The sequence below is a fragment of the Symphodus melops genome (genome assembly GCF_947650265.1).
Source record: "Symphodus melops genome assembly, chromosome: 17".
Taxonomy (NCBI): Eukaryota; Metazoa; Chordata; class Actinopteri; order Labriformes; family Labridae; genus Symphodus; species Symphodus melops.
This window is the reverse complement of record NC_136707.1, coordinates 7808487-7827403: the sequence shown is the minus strand read 5'-3', so window position 1 is coordinate 7827403 and position 18917 is coordinate 7808487. Positions and strand designations below refer to the sequence as shown.

Sequence of the window (18917 nt, the reverse complement as noted above, 5' to 3'; positions counted from 1 at the left end):
AAACTGCAGATTACCGCCTGCAAGGCACCGAAGAAGACATTCCGGAAATAGTATTTCGTGCGCATGGCGGCACTTGGGAAATTATTTGTCTTCTAAAAACAGACCTCACTTTATATTGTTTAAAAAAACAGAAATATACTATTTCTGCAGCTTAACGGAAAACAGGTAGGTGTGTTTTGAAACCTACGAGTTATAGTGAACCACATGAAGGTTAAACCTTTAAACAGCAACGTCACTGAAACGTCGCCTCCACATCATTCATTTCTCTCTGCATGCTAGCATGTTAACATTTAGGTCGCATGATACCCCAGAATCAGATAGTTTCTAAGTGTCGCATTTAGTAAGATTGTAGTCTCTTTTGTTGCCTAGAGCATGTGTTACATTAATGATCGGACAATGTTGGTTCATGTTTTAGTTTTGTCAATAAGAAAAGTGAGCTAATGCTAACAGTATCATTTACCAGTGTCACTAAAAATGTAAATATCAATTCACTTGAAGTTAATAGATTAAACTGTTTATCAGAGTTTCGCGTAACGTCTTTAAAAATACTATTTGCAAAGTTATAACGACGTTAAAGTTAAATATTTTACAGCTTGTATGATTAAATGTAACTAACCTATTTACAGTAAATGATGTTATAAAAGGAAACAGTCAAAACCTGGTTTTTTTTAATTATATTATATCAACGCTGATTTACGTCTTAATAATGTAAAATAGTCCATCCATTAACACATGACTCCTCCTTCAGTTCTCTAACAAATGGAGGCTGATCTGTATGACGAGTTCGGAAACTACATCGGTCCAGAGCTGGACTCTGAAGACGATGATGATGACCTGGATGCAGAGGACAGAGATGTTGATGAGGTAATTTTCACAGCCACTCACGAACATTATTAATAACTTGGTACTTTAATGTGTACCTGGTTTGTTATATGTGCACACACGTCATATTGATTACTCTTAATTTGTGCAGGGTGATGATGACGATGATGAAGAACCTGCCGATGCAGATGAAGACGTCCCAGGCATGGAGGTGGTCCTGCACGAGGACAAGAAGTACTATCCTACAGCAGAAGAGGTTTATGGTCCTGAAGTGGAAACGATCGTCCAAGAGGAAGACACACAACCTCTTACAGGTAATATTAAAAAACTGAGTATATGCTGGATATGCAGGTCTTCCTCAAAGTGCATCATATTTCATTATTGAAACCTCCTTTTTTTTATCAAAGACTGATGGTAATGATATCTTACATTTAACTCGCATAAGGTTTACACATGTTTTTCTCTCCACTCCAGAGCCCATCATCAAGCCTGTGAAGAACAGGCAGTTCACTCTGATGGAGCAGGAGTTACCGGCCACTGTTTATGATATGGAGTAAGTCATCTGCATGGTTGTTTTATTGTCTAAAATGTCTGAAGCTACAAATGCTCATCCTGGCTGGTTTTTAATTGTATTTTCATCAGCATGCCCAAAAAAACCCTCTAATGAGCAATTAAAAAAAAAAACTCACATTGAGCATGAGGAATTTTGACTGAAGAAATGTTGTGCTGTATCCATTGTGAACGTAGCAGTCGCGCACATCCAGTAAGGTGCCTGTCTCAAAGGTCAGCATTCAATGAATAAAGGAAGGAGACCGCACACTTGCTCCCCTTTTATGTGCATTTACTATGAGCACATCCCGTAAGTGAGTGAGTGACGTTTCGAGCACAGCTCTTCTTCAGACTCTGCTGTATCCATTGGCCATACATTTACAGCTTTCAGGGCAACTCCCAATTAGCAATTCTCCCGCCCCATTTTTAGTTGTCTCATTTAAGATAAGACAATCCATCTCACAAATGGAGAAATGTACAGTGTTACTGTAGCAAAGCAGAAGAAAATCACAGAGTGAAAAAAAAAAAAAGATGTCATAGATATAGTTGTGACTTTAAAGTTGCTTGTGTGAGCGCTCGAAAAGAGAAAAGTGCAACTAAAATTATAGTGTAAATAGTAAATGTTGATTTAAAAAGAGACATTTCTCCTGCTTGAATTGTTTGGAGTCAATACAACATTATAAAAACGTGTGTGCTTCAAAACTTATTTAGAAGTAATTAGAAAGTCTCACTGTCGCTCATATGCACACATGCAGTGTTTTTTTTGATCATTGTAAAAATAGTGACCAATATGATATTGAATGCAACAGTTTCTTCTTATGCTGACCTTATTCTCAGTAGTTAGAAGTAAGTCACATCTGTTTGCTGTTTGTCATTCAACATGTGTTTTTCTACCCTCACAGATTCCTTGCTGATTTGATGGACGGCTCTGAGCTCATCCGTAACGTCACCCTGTGTGGTCACCTTCACCACGGCAAGGTTAGAGTCTACCTTCTGGCTTCTTCCAGCTGCTTCTGTGACATTTCATCCAAAAAAAGCCATATGTTCCCGAAGTTGAAGAATTTCAGAGGAGAGCAATGTATTTGAGCGTTGCTCACATGGCCTCACTTCAGACTCAACAGCAACTCGTCTATTGCTTGTTTTTTTTGTCTTGCTTTTTACAGACCTGTTTTGTGGACTGCCTGATCGAACAGACACATCCAGAAATCAGGAAGAGAGACGATGTGGATGTGAGTGTTGACTGTGACATAAACATCTTATATAAGTCATTACACTCCATTTCTGAATATGACACCACAAATGTATACATTTTTTCTTTGACTTTTCCAGCTCCGGTACACAGACATCCTCTTCACAGAACAGGAGGTGAGTGGAACTGGGTCTTAATGTGAACATGAAGTGGAACTGGGGATACATTTTTAACAGAGCAGAGATCACATGGCCTTTAACAAATGAAGCGTAAATGATGAAGGCTTAAGTTCCTTCTGCTGTAAAGACGATGTCTCTCTTGTGCTTTCCTTAGAGAGGAGTGGGTATCAAGAGCACACCGGTCACAATGGTCCTGCCAGACTCCAGAGGCAAATCCTACCTTTTCAACATCATGGATACACCAGGTATTGTGTGTTGGCCTGATTCTTTGTCTGCTGGGTTTTATGCGTTGCCGTAGCACCAAGTCAAGTCAAACCTCGCTTCCCTCTCTAAGGTCACGTGAACTTCTCTGACGAGGTCACATCGAGCATGCGGCTCTCAGACGGTGTAGTCCTCTTCATTGACGCAGCAGAAGGCGTGAGTTTTTTTTTTTTTCTTCCCAATCTTCTCGCCCTGCACTCTTCACTGCGCACACTTCGTTGTTGCTCGTCCTTCTGCATAACCTCGAGTGTTTTGTGTTTTTCTCCCCCTCCCAGGTGATGCTGAACACTGAGCGTCTGATCAAACATGCAGTTCAGGAGCGTATGGCCATCACCATCTGCATCAACAAGGTGGACCGGCTCATTGTGGAGCTCAAGCTGCCCCCCACAGACGCCTACTATAAACTTCGACACATTGTGGATGAGGTCAATGGTTTGCTCAGGTAACACTCCATATCTGTAGTTTGCATGTCATGTAATGTTTCATGGAGAGCAGTTACCATTTTTAAAGTGGGAGAAACGTTTTCTCTGACTTTTTCCCCTGCAACGCCTGCTCATGGCTTTTCCTTTTCTCTTCCCTTCTGAAGCACATACTCCACAGATGAGAACTTTGTCGTCTCTCCTCTGCTCGGAAACGTCTGCTTCGCCAGCTCTCAGTACAGCATCTGTTTCACCTTGGGTTCCTTCGCAAAGATCTACTCCGACACCTTCGGTAAGCCGACTCTTCACAGTCTGCTCTCTTAAGTGGACCGGCTCATCATTCCTCATTCTTCGGAGGAGTTAGTCTAACGTTTCTTCTTTGTCTGTGAAGGTGACATCAACTATAACGAGTTTGCTAAGAGGCTTTGGGGAGACATTTATTTCAACCCCAAAACGTGAGTCATTATTTGGATTTTAACAAGATGCTAATTATTCCTGCTCAGCCATCCTCCCCTTAAAGACGTTTTTGGTTGTTTGTCCTTTTCTTCTGCTCAGCCGTAAGTTCACAAAGAAAGCTCCCACCAGTAATTCCCAGCGCAGCTTTGTGGAGTTTGTCCTGGAGCCTCTCTACAAGATCCTCTCCCAGGTTGGACATGTCTTAAACACACTTTCTGTTTTTTTTTTGTTTTTTTTTCTTTAAATATACAAGACAACACCGGAGCCTTGTCAGACAGAAGCCGTTATCCCTCTCCTTTTGGTTTTGGTTTGTAGGTGGTCGGGGATTGTGACACGTCTCTCCCCAGAGTTCTGGACGAGCTGGGGATCCACCTGAGCAAAGAGGAGCTGAAGCTGAACATCAGACCTTTACTGAGGCTCGTCTGTAACCGCTTCTTTGGCGAGTTCACTGGTATGATTTTTTTCCCCCTACATCATTAAATGTTATTTGTTTAACGTAACTATGTCACTGTTTCTGTAAAGCACTTTGATTTTATTAAAACATTCTACTGATAAGTTATCGTCTTTATTACTTTCATTAGTGTAACTGCTGAAGACATTGATAACGCGTTGGTAAATATTTCCGTATGGATCTCTTCCCTGCAGGCTTCGTGGACATGTGTGTACATCACATACCGTCGCCTCAAGAGGGAGCTAGGACCAAGATAGAGCACACATACACGGGAGGCCTGGACTCGGACCTTGGGGAGGCCATGGCAGAGTGTGATCCTGACGTGAGTGTTATGGAGGCAGATAGGAGTCTGCTGCTTGTTGGCCTCTGATTGGCCGATACGTCAGTATATCTGCAGTCTGTTTCAGCTGTTCTGTCAAAAGAGGCTAACGGGCTGTTTTAATTGGTTTGAATTAGACAGACAGCTTAAATAAGCCAATTTAAAGGTCCCACATTTTGCCGTTTTTGGGCTTTATATATCTATCCATGCAGGCTCTCTCATCTCCCTGTATTTCTAACGCTCAGAATCCCCCACGAAGAGAAAAAAACATGAAAAAACACGAGCCAGTGGGCTTGGATCAGTGACGTTTTTGCCTTGTGATGTCACACATTTTAAACAAGGGGAGGCTAGGGAGTGAGCGTTTCACGCGGCGATTTCTACTGCTAACAGGAAGAGGTCATTCCACAGATGTACCTAAACATGCACAAGACACCTGGAAAACACACTAAAGCGTATCAAAGCAGAAAAAGCAGAATATGGGGCCTTTTTGACAATGCTGTGTTTTAATCATACATACTGTATGTCCAGGTGACATATAGAAGTCTTTCTCCCTCTCCTTTAAGCCTGATTATAGAAGGAAGAAATGTTACATTCCAGCAGTAAGACTTTCCTGCCCTAATTTCTCTCTCTTATCGCTCCTTCCTGCTCCCCTCATGATTCCTGCCCTCAGGGTCCTTTGATGTGCCACACCACTAAGATGTACAGCACGGAGGATGGGGTTCAGTTCCATGCGTTCGGCAGGGTGCTGAGCGGGACCATTCAGGCCGGTCAGCCCGTCAAGGTTTTAGGAGAGAACTACACCCTTGAAGATGAAGAGGACTCCCAGGTCTGCACTGTGGGCAGACTGTGGATCAATGTCGCCAGGTACGCTGCAGGCCTTTGGTTTCCAAAGTTTCTAGAGTCCGAAATGAATCGCGTTTTAAATCTTTTCCGTTGCACTTTTCTCAAGATACCAAATTGAAGTGAACAGAGTGCCGGCTGGCAACTGGGTCCTCATCGAAGGTTGTGACCAACCGATCGTCAAAACGGCCACAATCACAGAGCCCCGAGGAAACGAGGAGGTGAGGCACGAGACAACAGAAGGGTCTTTAAAAATGTTTTACGAGAAGCAGTAAAGGTTTACAATTTGTTTACCCCTCCCCCCGATAGGCTCAGATTTTCCGACCTCTGAAGTTCAACACAGCTTCAGTCATCAAGATCGCAGTGGAGCCCGTCAACCCATCAGAGCTCCCGAAGATGTTGGACGGACTGAGGAAGGTGAACAAGAGCTACCCGTCTCTCACCACAAAGGTAAGTAACACGAGACGATCTGTCGGCCTCTGGAAACCTAAAGATTACAATTAGCAAAAGTTACAACTGTCTCTTACATTAGGTGAATACATTTTCCCATGAGCGTGTGTTTATGTTTCAGGTGGAGGAGTCTGGAGAGCACGTTATCTTGGGAACTGGAGAACTCTACCTGGACTGTGTGATGCACGACCTGCGCAAGATGTACTCCGAGATCGACATTAAAGTAACGACCTTCACTGCTGCTTCGTCCATTTCACAACATCTCGTGACTTCCTGTCCTGCAAGCAGATCCTTCATTTCAGTGACTGATTCTGTAGTCCTGAAGTAGAATTTTTAAAAACAGCCATTTGATGTGATTATTTGAATTCACTGAAATAAAAACACTTATTGATTGGTTTTAGTTAATTCTATGGTGGATAACAGTTTACATTTTGAAACTTTTTAAGTCGGACTGACACAATTATAAGTCAGAACTCTGGAGCTTTTTGGTCCTTTGTTTGATCATTTGTTCATCTTCATCCCCAGGTTGCGGACCCTGTAGTGACTTTCTGCGAGACAGTTGTGGAAACCTCGTCGCTCAAGTGCTTTGCTGAAACCCCAAACAAAAAGTGAGTATCAACCGTCAGAGTTTGAAGGTTCTCTTCAGGGTCAGTTGACTTTCTTGCATGAGCTGTAAGTTAGTTTGTCTCTTTGGGGAGTTAAATTTATGCACAGTTTGAAGACCTAACCGAGCGAAGCTCTCCCTCTGGCCCGAATGTCTCCTGAACCCGGAACACGTGATTGACAAGCTGCGTGATGTGATTGACAGGAACAAGATTACCATGATCGCCGAGCCGCTGGAGAAGGGGCTGGCTGAGGACATCGAGAACGAAGTTGTGCAGATCACGTGGAACAGGTACGACGAAGACGATATGAGCAGCACACTCGAACCAAAAGAGCTCTTCATTGATCTCCTAATGATCTGAAATAATAGAATGGGCTCTCCTTGTTTGACGCGTGTGTCGGTGTTCCCTCATTACTCATTTTGACAAGTGAGCCGCCTTATTCATTTCTCCATATTCCAGTCATCGTTCTTTCTCATTATTCTGCAGCGATAAATGAGCAGCCATGTTAGACTCTGAATTGGTTCTTTAATTGAATGCCGCTTCTAGAGATATAGAGAGGCCTAGGGATGACATAATCATTGCAGCTATTAGATGTGTGCGTAATATTCAATTAAATCACCTGACTGGGAGGTGTGCACTCTCAAGTTTCTTTCATCAAATGTAATTTTGGATTTGGTCACAGAAGTAACAGCTCTGTGCTGCAACGTGATAGCACTCCTTTGAATCAGTTTTTAATTTTCTCAAACTGTCAGAAGTGTAGAAGTTCAGTTCTCTTCAGATGGATACAAGATCTCTGCTTCACCTTTATTGTAGGCTTGTAAAATGTAGAAGCAGTGTTCTTTAGGTCTCTTCATTTCGGCGTAGATGTTGGGTGAAGTGAAGGACAGCCTTCTGTACATTGTGTGCGTGTTCCTTAAAGACCCTCTTGAGTATATTGATCAGTCCACTCTCACTAATTGAATCCTGCACTAAAAGCATGCATGAATTTTCCCGGCCCCGTGACGCGTCGAGCACGACATGAGCGTGTGTGTGCGCGTTTCGCTCCAGAATGGTTTCTGGTCCGTCCTCGGCTCATCTGTCAGGCCATCTGGACCCAGCAGTGCCAGAGAAGTGACATACTTCACACACCATTAAGCTAAACCTTCGCTCCGCTCCTCCTCTTCCATTAACCCTTGCAACCCCCCTCCGCCCCCCCCCCCCAAATCGACCAATCTCCTTAATGTTCCAGCTGACATAATGTGCAGAAAAGCCCTTTGAACCAGTGGCTGCTCTGTTTCATCACAGGAAGAAACTGGGAGAGTTCTTCCAGACAAAGTACGACTGGGATCTGCTGGCCGCCAGGTCCATCTGGGCCTTCGGACCCGACACCACAGGACCCAACATCCTGGTGGACGACACGCTGCCCTCCGAGGTCAGTTTGGATTCAGCAGATTACTTTGAGAAGTCAGGGATAACATGTACAGTTTGAATTTTATAGTTTTACTTATTACAGATACTCTTCTGTTAGTCATTTCTTTTTCCCTTTTCGATAATTACGGATCCATTTTCTCTTTAAAACATCAGGAACATCCTTCTGTTGAAAGTAGCTTCTTCCAAATACTTTTTTGAGGTTACAACAACTCAAGCCCCCAAAATGTATTTGATTTGCAAACACAACAAAGTTATCGACATTACTATGCTTTCAAATGTTAGTTTATGTTTTGCTTTGTCAACTGCTTAGATGGACAAATACGTTGAATAATCACTTCAGCCTTGGTGCCACACGTCTCTAAATCTATAGTTCACATTAAAGTACTTCTAAGTGGTGTTTATTGTATATAAGTGGAATTTGATTTCCCCCTGTAGGTTGACAAGGCGCTGCTGGGCTCCGTCAAGGACAGCATCGTTCAGGGCTTCCAGTGGGGCACGAGGGAGGGACCTCTGTGTGACGAGCGTGAGTCCTCTTGGGTTTCTTTTTCTTTACTTTTTTTTTTTTATTACTCCTCAATCATGAAACCTTCTGGATGTTCTCAGCATTGGTAAATTCATTCTTCCTGATCAGTTTTTCATTACCATAACTCAGTCGCTCTGCCTCCCTCAGCTATCAGGAACGTTAAGTTTAAGATCCTGGATGCGGTGATTGCTCAGGAGCCGCTCCACAGAGGAGGAGGCCAGGTCATCCCCACAGCCAGGAGAGTGGTGTACTCTGCTTTCCTCATGGTGAGACCACCCAGCCCTCCCCTCCCCTCCCCCCCAACTGGATCTTTCACCTCATCTGCCATTGCCTCCTCCACACTTTCTTTTCCTCCACACTTTCTGTAATGTTCCATTAACATGATTACACGTCTGGATTTTGCTGACGTGGGTTATTTTGAAATCGTGATATGATAACATTCCTCTCTCTCGTTTTTGGCTTCTGTCCTCGTCTTCTCTGGCTCTGTCACCGCTCTCGTCATTAATCCGGCGGTCAGATGTGCATGGACAGGCCACACTGCGTCTCCGGGCTTTTGTCCTCACACTAATGTTCGACTTTGTGTCTCAGGCCACTCCCAGGCTGATGGAGCCGTATTACTTTGTGGAGGTTCAAGCTCCCGCTGATTGTGTGTCAGCGGTCTACACAGTTCTGGCTCGGAGGAGGTTGGTATATTTGTAACATCGATCCCCAGGCCCAACAAACCACACTCTCTAACATTTGGATGACCTTAACATAAAATCATTAAAAAAAAATGCAGATGTGTTGTTTTTGTTTTTTTAATGTGACCCTGTGTCTGTTCATCAGGGGTCACGTCACCCAGGATGCACCTATTCCAGGCTCTCCTCTCTACACCATCAAGGCTTTCATCCCGGCTATCGACTCCTTCGGCTTCGAGACTGACCTGCGCACACACACACAGGGACAGGCCTTCGCTTTGTCCGTGTTCCACCACTGGCAGGTACTCGACAGGTTCCCAGTCCCGTTTATTCAGTAACACGGGGAGAACTCATGCGCCCACCCGCTCAATGCAAACATTTTGATCCATATTGATCTACTAGTTTGGCTTTCAACCTCCTCAAGTCCAATCAAACCTTTGATGTGAAATCCTAAATGCACATTTATTTTCTTTACGCTCTGTCACATTCACACACAGAAGACAGAAGCTGCTATGTCAAGTGTCCATCAGTATTAACCCTTTAATACACAAACATCATCACTATTGTTTTGATTGATTTAGAGATCTCGATTAATCATTGATTTTACAATCTGCATCACTTGTCTTTATCTAACTTTTGCACCACACCAGATGAAGCAATTTGATCATTTTGGGCTTCCGACTCTTTCCCACAACTAATCGTGATGCCAAAACTGAGAGAAACAAATGGCTCACTTCTGATCAGCTGTTACTGTTAACTTACTTGCGTTCACCGAGTGTCACATCCACCAAACAGTGGCAGCTCGTGCGGCAGAGTGAGCGTCCTCGTGCACACGTCTGCCGCTTCAGATGAACAGCTTTTGACGGGGAGTGTTGAGTCATTAAGTTTTAAGTGTAACATGGCCGTCTGAGTCTCTGCTGCCATGTCTGACGTGGGTTAGTGTCTGCGCTCTGCGGAGCTGTGTCAGGGAAAACTCCCACCACTTAGAAAAAATGAATAGTTAACAGCACAGTCAGTCATCTGCAAGAAGAAACGCGTCAAATATTTATCGCGTTTGATCCTCCGAACAGATTTGTTACCCCCTCGAGATGTAATACAAGTGTCCTACAAGAAATTACACATGAATAATTTATTTACACGCTTGCCTCAACGCTGACAGAAGGACAGTGATAAATCAGTCCTTTGAGGGAAAACTGAGGAATTCTAACTCTGTTCTGTGGGAGCAAAGATTGGTCAAGCTTGTCGAACGTCGTAGTTTTACCTTTTTATGAAGGGCGTGAAGATCGTTAAGATGTTTGTTTGTCAAATCAGTGGTTAGTGCGTGCGTCCCCATGCATGGAGGCTGTCGTCCTCACACGGGCAGCCCGGGTTCACGTCCAGCCTGCCGCTCCTTTCCCGCACGTCTATCACCGTCTCTATCCACTGTCCTTCCTCTGTAATAAAGGTGCAAAAATCCCCCCCCCCCCCAAAAAAAAAAAAATCAAATTTCCCCTGAAATTTGTAACGTTTTCCCACGTCAGCTGAAATAGTTCTGGTTTGACCTCCCGTCGTCTTGTGTGTCATTACTACGCTCGCCTGAAGAGGGAAAAGTATCCCCCCCTCCTCTCTCCTCCTCTGTCGTCCCTTCCAGCTCTCCCTAATCCTTCTCTGGACTCATTCCTGCTTGTTCATATGGACTCATCTGCCCAAGGAAATAAAAACCAAACAAAGTGTCCCTGAACTTTTTTTGTTTTCCTCATTAAACTCAACAGACCATAACGTCCTCCCTCATTACTTTGATTATGCACTGCCAGTATTGGCATGCTAACAGAAAGGAATTTGTTGTTAGCATCTCTCATCCATCTGTTGATTGGTCCTCAGCCACTCCATTGATTGTTTCCTTCTGCTTTGATCTTTCCCTCAGGATGGGAATGTCTTACTTAGTCCCCTCCCGCCTCCAGATTTCAGATTCAGCCTTCCTTACAAGTCCACTCTTCCTTTGACGCTGAATGCATCATATATGCAGGGCAATGAGCTCACTCTGTGAAGGTCAAACCATGAGCTGCTTTAGATAATGAATTTAATGAATCATTTTAAAAGCCCGTGAACACATTTTGCTTCTTCTCCCTCAACCTGCCAACATCGCACTGCTGCTGCGATGGTCACAGGCTGAATGAATGACAGCTTTGCGCGCGGCTCTTTCCATCATCTTGATGGACGCGCTCCTGACTCAGGAGCAACGGGACAGACCTGCAACCAAATCACATATTTAGTGAAAGGTCGGAAGCCATTACTAGAAGTGTCCACTCAGGTTGTTACAGCTCAAAATGTGTGACATGCTTTTTGTGCTGTTTTCAAATCGTGTTTGACTGGATACAAAACGGCGTCCTCGGCTGTGGTTGGCTCCGGCTCTCAACTTGTTTTAATATTTCCCATCAGATCGTCCCCGGTGACCCCCTGGACAAGAGTATTGTGATCAGACCTCTGGAGCCTCAGCCCGCCCCCCACCTGGCCCGAGAGTTCATGATCAAGACCCGCAGGCGCAAGGTGTGCCCTTTCATCCACTTTTTTTTTTTCTTTTGTCTTTGCACAGTCGTTGGTCAATTTGTCTTTCATGAAGACTGACACGTTGTTTTGCTCTGCAGGGTCTGAGCGAGGACGTGAGCATCAGCAAGTTCTTCGATGATCCTATGTTGTTGGAGCTGGCCAAACAGGATGTGGTGCTGAACTACCCCATGTGAGACTGCAAGACTGTGACTGAAGCCATCCACGAAATGTTCACGGCTCAAATCCAAATTATAGCCTTTCTTTTTTCTTTTCTTTTTTTTTCTTTTTTTCCTCGGGTGTGTATTCTGATCACAGAATCCATATTCGATTCATTTAGAGGACAGATGTTATTCTGAATCCAGTAAGACCCCATAGTTTATTTTACTGTCTTCTGATGGAAATACCCCAAATTACAATTTTAAAGAATCCATAGTCAAGGTTCCCCTGTGTCATCCATTTGATGGAAACCATGAAAGTACTGCAGCCTTTTGGAAAGAAGCAGTCAAATATTGCAATGGTTTGTCATCACTCATATTTTTGTCTTTTTATGTACAAATAACTGTTTTTTGTAGAATAAGAAAACCCTTCTTTTTTAACATTGGATGTCATTGTTGTGGTGTCAGTCTGAATAAATGATTTCTTTGTATTTCAAGGTAACATTCAATGATTCAGAACTCAAGTAGAACATCTTCCTCACATTGATCCTGCAGTTGAAGGCTTGTGTAGTTTAGATACAGATTGGTAAGGACTTGTGTTAAATGTGAGCTTCGCTGATAGATTGACTGATCGCTGCGTCTGTTCGGGTCGTGTGTGGGCACTGACTGATGGACAGACTGTGAGATAGTCGGAGGCAGGCTGGGAGGAACTAAAGGTCAGGGGGTGAAACACAAAAAAAGAAGAAGGAATGATAACTTGTCAAAGATGACAGATGTCACTCGAGCAACAAAACTTATGCTGAAAAGTTAAAGTTTGCTCTCAATCTTTAAAGTGACACAAGAAATCTTTGAGGACATGTAAGACGGGAGAAAGCGGCTCCCTGCAGGGGATTGTGTTCAACATTGTGGAGTCTAACGCTCAGTAAAGACTGCGTCCACATATTTGTTTTCGTAAAAACTAACGCATGCAATGTGACTCATTATTTAGAGGATTATCTTTTGAATTCTATAAACCACCAAAAGGCAATATGGCTGCATACGAAAGGCCTCTGAGCAGCCTGAGACAGAGTTAACACAAGAGTGAGATTAAAAACAATAAACGAAAATAAAACATCAAAATAATAAACAGCCCCAAGAAGTCCTGATATGATGCATAAACCTTCAGGCTATCATCTCAAAACAACCAAAAGAGACACGAGTGACCACAGAGAGACAATTACAACAAACTTATTAAAAAGTGGAACAAAACGATTATGACCCCAAAACTCCCCAAAAATACTAACCGTCACAAAATCATCACACGCAAACAAATGGCTCCAAATAAAGACTAGATGATGAGAAACAATTGCAGGTACTCAATTGTGACCAAAACAGGCAACACAACAAAACGGCATCACTGTAGGAAAGTCTTCAAGCTTAAACCTTTTGCTAACAACACAATTGTAACTAACATGATTTAAAGTCAACAGTCTCTGTGCCGTATGAAGGATGAACGCTCAAACTTTGCAGTAGATCAATCAATTCGATCTTGAAGACGTACAACTACAGCGGCGTCCTTCATAGGTCACTTCTGACACTCCCTAACCGTCCTGGAGCTGTGGTAGATGGCAGGCGCTAACAAAATGGGGGGGGGGGGGGGGAAGAGTCAAATATGGCATGGGCTGCTTTGACATTTGGATTGAATGTCAATCCTCTCCAGCAACACCAGTTTCTCTTTTTTCAGCAGATGTGGGTAGATGGTGATGAAGGGGATCTGTGCCCTTTATAAACTTGTGGGGGAAGAAAGGGTGAAGATATTGAGCAACAATGAAGGAAGGGCAGAATGCAATGACCACACTTTTTTTATGTTTTGGGGATGCAGATGCTCTCGGGGGTTTGTGTCCCCTCACCTCTCCTCTGTCCAAACGTGCACCCGAACGACGCGCTTCCAACACTCTCTTGTTGTGCTGGCGTAATTCGGGGTCGTGCCTTGCCCCAGGTGCTGAGACGGATGGCAGCAGTTCTTGCCAGTCTGAACACAGGGCTCCAGAGCCAGCCTAACAATCTGTGCTCCCTGTGCTAAATATAGACAGGAGGCTTAGTAAACGGGCGGCTTGGGGCACTCTTTAAGTAAGTTCTTTCTTCCTTTTCCTGTCCACCCCCGCCATCTGACCTCACCTGTCACCTTTCTCCTTCGCTCTTACCTCTTCTTCTTTGTGTCGTGTCTCTCTGCACAGACACACCACTGCCGCTCTGTCATGTGTCAGTGACTCAATCACACTTGTCTGTTCCTGCTAACATCACAAGGAGAACTTTGCTCACAGAACATCAGGCCTAAGGTTGGAAGCTACAGACGCAGAAGAGTTCAATCAGTCTGCTTATATTGAAGTCATGGCCACATTTACAAATCAGTGATAAATCCCCATTGATTGATGATGATGAAAGTTGATCCAAAGTCCAAACATTGTCATGACTCCTAAACTCAGTATGGTGATGAAACATTTCTTCTTTAAGACTTGGAGACACGAAACAGCCATAATGAAGAGAGAAACTGCCACAAAGACGCCAGAAGTATGGAATGACCAGTAAAGTTTCATGATGGATGTATCAAGACATACAATGATGCACAAAAGAAAAAGTCTATATAAAAGAATATATTTAAAGTGTTTGATGACGTACCCCAAATTCATAATTGACCAGAGAGCAATCACATAAAGACACAGACGATACACCAAAAGAAGTTTTAAAAAAAGCAACTTTCCATGAAAGTGTTCAAATGTCCCCAGACTTGAGACAAGATGAGGACAAAGCGAGTCAAAATGAGTATGTGAGGACGACACAAAATAGGTACGCAGTGATGTAGATGCCATTGATGATGGAAAAAAACGATCACAATTCCCACTGAATAAATGTCAAGACGTCCTGAAAAGAGAAGCAGAGCAATCACCAAAACCGTGCAGCTGCCTTTGTCTTGGTTTCTTGTTTGTTGATCGAAGAAGTAAAATCCATGTTGCCTTATAATCTAAGCAAAGCTTTTAGGAGTCACACAGAGTATTCTTATTACTTCCAATATGAATATTTTATTGACTCTCATTTATTAGAATGAAAAAACATCACTAAATAATGTTCGGATTGTTTGTATTTTTTACAAATAAGCTCCAGCTCCTCTGTTCACATATACTGGACAGATACACACATATACTATTCTTTCCACCATTAACTCAGAGCAACATACATGTTCTAAAACACAGGAGGGCGCCATCACAGCCCTGCAGGGTCAGTGACAATATGAGGTCCGGCAAGGTCAGTGCTGCAAGCAGACTCACAAAAAACCCACAACCACATGACTGTGTGACTCCTGCACCCTAGGGCCCCACAAAGAGCAACAATACTGAATCACTCTGCAATCACAGAGGTCAGTCCATTTCAGAGTTATACGCTCATAGAGTGATGGAGGCTGCACATGCACAGAGGGCCTGAGAGCGGGAGATCCAGAGGAGGGGAGGGGGTGGAGGAAATGGTCAGCTACATTGCTTCGGCACCATCAATCTGCAAAATTACTTTCTACAGTGACTTTTTTTAATTTGCCAATCAGCTGGGTGATAATTGTATTTTCTTTCACAGGCTTCCTCTAAAGTAGAATTTCTCCAACCCTGATCAAACAATCAGTAGAGCCTTGGGGTGGTCTTATTTTCAGTATTTCTGCAGGAAGCCATTTTTACATGGAAGGAATCAAAGGCTTAATCAAAAGTCATAGTAGGTAGGCAAATGTTTGGGGGGCAACAAAAAGGAAAGCAGACCATAAAAAAAATCAGTCCTAACTTTTTATTTCACTTATTTTTAGCAGTGCTTTTAACCTGTTTGGTTTTTCCTATGATTTAGCTTCTTTCCTTCTTTAATTTCTGTCCTGTTGTCCTTCATTAGAGGTGCATATAGTTTTTTCTTGTTATATTAGAGGCATCTTGACTGTTAAAACATTTCCATAAAATGCAGCAAAATTGTTTGTAATTGGGTTTATAGCAGATTAGTCCCTTCATAATATTAACAACAGTATATGAATCCTTTATTCGAAGCATAGGCTCACTACAACCTTCAAATATGGTACATCTAATTATATAGTAGATAGGCTACATTAGCTATTAAAATCTAAGTAAATATGATTCTATTGTTATTAGCAGACACAACAGGGGTTTAAATGTTCTGAGGACATTATGCTGATCTGTGAACGGCGGCACAATGCAAGCCACAAACACTGCCAATTTTCGGTTTAAAATCGCTCTTTCGCCAGATCGCAGATTTGTGGACCCGAGATGTGTGACCTGCCGGGCGCGCGCACTGTCAGCGACGCGTGCGCGCGGCTTCCAGCGTCGGTGCATCCCTGCTAAGACGGGTCGCCGAGCTTTCAGGGAATCCAGCTGCCACTCAACGAGCCCCGATGTCAGATTGTATGGCGGAAATCCCGGTGCTGATAAATACGAGACTACGACCAAGCTGCATGAAGGAGGACCTCCAGTGATCAACAGATCCCATAACTCCGCTGTTCACTCCTGCTGATGAAGAGGAGGCAAATGAACGAGCCGAAAGACAATACCGGAGACAACTGGCACATGTGAGCGTCTGACACATTTTATTTATTAGCTGATTCCCAAAGCCAGTCACAGAAAAATAAACAAACTAGCTGTCAGGATTTCGAGGTAATCGGTCAATGTTAGTGTTATAGACAGCGGAGAAGGTTAATCTCGTGCCAAAATGACCAGACCATTGTCTAGCATCGCTGTAACGGAACGGGCCCGCAGGAATTTTGGCACAGGTTTTACGCAGCAGACAACATAGATTGATCGACGTTTCTCTACCGAAGGCAGAGCAGTGAGGCTGACATGGACAAAGAAAGCTTCCACGTCTCTTAGTGATGCTTTGAGATAAACATTCAAACACATCAGTCAAGCACGCGGCTGGCTATTGGAGCTGATCCTAACGGCAGGATTCAAGTTTGGACCTCACCAAGTCCAACACGACCTTCCCATCGTGAAACACAGGATCATCTTCCATCGTAAAGCATCTTCACAGACTCGCAGAGCGGTAAGAATATTTGATCTTCTAGTTCCCAATGTTGTAATGATTGTGTCCTCCTTTGTTGGTCATGTTGCCGATTTGTAACCCATTCGAAGCCTGGGTTGGAGTGAACATCGCGGCCCATGGACGCGTCATTTGGCACCATAACGCACAGACAAGGGTTGTATACATATATGCTTAATATTGTCAGTGTGCGTCTTTTTTTGTTTAACTTAATTGATTTTTTTCTTTTTTTTCTTCTTTTAAATTCATGTGTAATTCACTGGAAAAGGACAAGCCGAGAGCAACAAGAGAGCAACTTCACTGTGCAAACAAGCGTTTGTGAAGCATCCGGCGGATCTAATTGACATAAGTTGCTAATTTGCTTTCAATACGCCCGCCCATCCGCTTCCAATCACTGGCGTTTTCGCATTTATAAAGCACATTTTAAACTAAGCCCGTATTTTCTCATACATTTGACAAATCATTTCAGCAGAAAGGTGGCGTAGAGGGGAGGTGCAGGGAATCTCCTCGGATTCTGGTTATGTCCTGCAGGAGCTGGTTAAAACAATGGATACATTCTGACTTTTAAACAACTTAATTAGTAAACTGTTTAAATAGTGTCATAATCAGCACATTTGACAGTCGTTGGAATACGTTGCCTATGTGCTGTTTTTAGTTTCAGATTATTATTTTTTTTGTATTACTTTTTTACATTCCTGTCATACAGCTCATATGCTTAGATGATTACAATCTAAAGGGCTGCATTGTAAATAAAAAAAAATTAAAAAAAAGGGAGCACATGTGATTATGAAAGGAGAGCTGTTTATATCAAAGAAAGCAAATGTGTATTTAATTAAATAGAATATGTATCAACAACAATAGCCATTTCAGGTTTAAATAGCAGCACAGCTAATCATCTTTAATTTAAGCTTTGGATGGACATGTTTTTATTTTACTCAAGTGCTGTTACCTTTACGCAATATCCTCAAGTTCTAACAGCCTTTTCTCTCTCTTATTAACAACGCAATGTGCTAACTATTGGTGTGAGAGCACATAAATTACCCTGATTCTGTTAGTGATTATCTCATCATATTTTAAGTCAATTTATGAGTATGAAAAGAACACACTCGCACCTCTCAGAGTGCTTAACCTGTGCCGGGCATTTTTTACTGTGATGAGAAACGCTTTTATTGTGCAGACCGCCTTTGAAATGTGCCACATTGCTTTCTGTGTGGAGCATTTGTCAACGCCAGTGAAGCAATGGTTCCAATATGAGGCACAGTAATGAGTTTCTCCCCTGTGCTACTGAAAATCCTCGCTATATGTAAAAGCATTGTGAGGGATTGGGATGTTGCCAACACAAAGAGCTTAGTGCTTTCTATTTAACGTATGGATGCAATGCATTTATACAGAATTTATTCTTTGGTGATCTGCCAGTAGGATCATATCTGCCTCTGTTTTCCCTTCCTTCCGTCTTCTTTGTTTCCTACCTTAAGTGCATTTTTGTCATTTCATAGCCCTGTGTGCAGAATTGACTACAGTTTTCTATATGTGACATTAGTCCAGTCCATCTTATACCCCGGCTTGTTCCCTCTAACTTCCCCAAAAGACCATTATTTTGCTCTGAGAGAATTGAAGAGAAGACCTTATACCAATGTAGGAGGAGAGGGAGTGAACCTCTGTGAGGAAGAGCGATGAGCAGCAGATTTTGTGTGGCAGCGAGGAAGTGCCCTTTCACCTCACTTCGTATCATGACCAATGTGCTCCTTTCCTCTTGTCCTTTAAAATATACAGCCTGTTCTGCACCAACAGCGACACTGCAAAAAGTTAAAAAAAAATCCCCTGACTTGGCAGATATGAGTGATAAATTGTGCATGGATGTTTATTTAATGATCAGAGGACGTCCCAGAAAAGTCTGAGAAATGTCACATAGTCGCTCAGCTGGCTGGGAAGTTGATAAATGACACATCCAATATCATATAAAACACAAAATGTGGCATCAGTGTTTCCCCAGTGATCCAGAAAGGGTCCAACCAAGAAAAGGCTCCAAAT

At 43.1% G+C, this 18917-nt stretch overlaps 2 protein-coding genes across 2 annotated transcripts in view; both read left to right on the top strand.

The window, feature by feature from the left end:
• eftud2 (elongation factor Tu GTP binding domain containing 2) lies at window positions 1–12322 on the top strand. The gene is made up of 28 exons (XM_079365777.1): window positions 1–165; window positions 749–864; window positions 974–1136; window positions 1297–1375; window positions 2274–2349; window positions 2535–2600; window positions 2701–2736; window positions 2894–2984; window positions 3074–3156; window positions 3276–3442; window positions 3587–3711; window positions 3811–3874; window positions 3975–4065; window positions 4191–4326; window positions 4521–4648; window positions 5316–5509; window positions 5595–5706; window positions 5795–5935; window positions 6057–6158; window positions 6461–6543; window positions 6744–6830; window positions 7825–7951; window positions 8386–8473; window positions 8621–8739; window positions 9062–9156; window positions 9299–9452; window positions 11569–11676; window positions 11775–12322. The coding sequence occupies exons 2-28, from the start codon at window positions 760–762 to the stop codon at window positions 11868–11870; spliced, it is 2916 nt and encodes a 971-aa protein (XP_079221903.1). The 5' UTR covers window positions 1–165; window positions 749–759; the 3' UTR covers window positions 11871–12322.
• A 3864-nt stretch (window positions 12323–16186) lies between these two features.
• gjc1 (gap junction protein gamma 1) overlaps window positions 16187–18917 on the top strand; it is a 39853-nt gene continuing 37122 nt past the window's right edge. The window contains exon 1 of the mRNA XM_079366202.1: window positions 16187–16889. The gene's annotated coding sequence lies outside the window, so the exon portion shown is untranslated. The remainder of the gene's footprint in view (window positions 16890–18917) is intronic.

What these genes read in the sequence shown, in the direction of transcription:
- eftud2 (XM_079365777.1), top strand. Translation starts at nt 760, where the DNA reads ATGGAGGCTGATCTGTATGACGAGTTCGGAAACTACATCGGTCCAGAG. An exon ending in GCCACTGTTTATGATATGGA is followed by an intron (nt 1,376 to 2,273) that starts GTAAGTCATCTG and finishes CTACCCTCACAG; the next exon opens with ATTCCTTGCTGATTTGATGG. An exon ending in TCTACAAGATCCTCTCCCAG is followed by an intron (nt 4,066 to 4,190) that starts GTTGGACATGTC and finishes TTTGGTTTGTAG; the next exon opens with GTGGTCGGGGATTGTGACAC.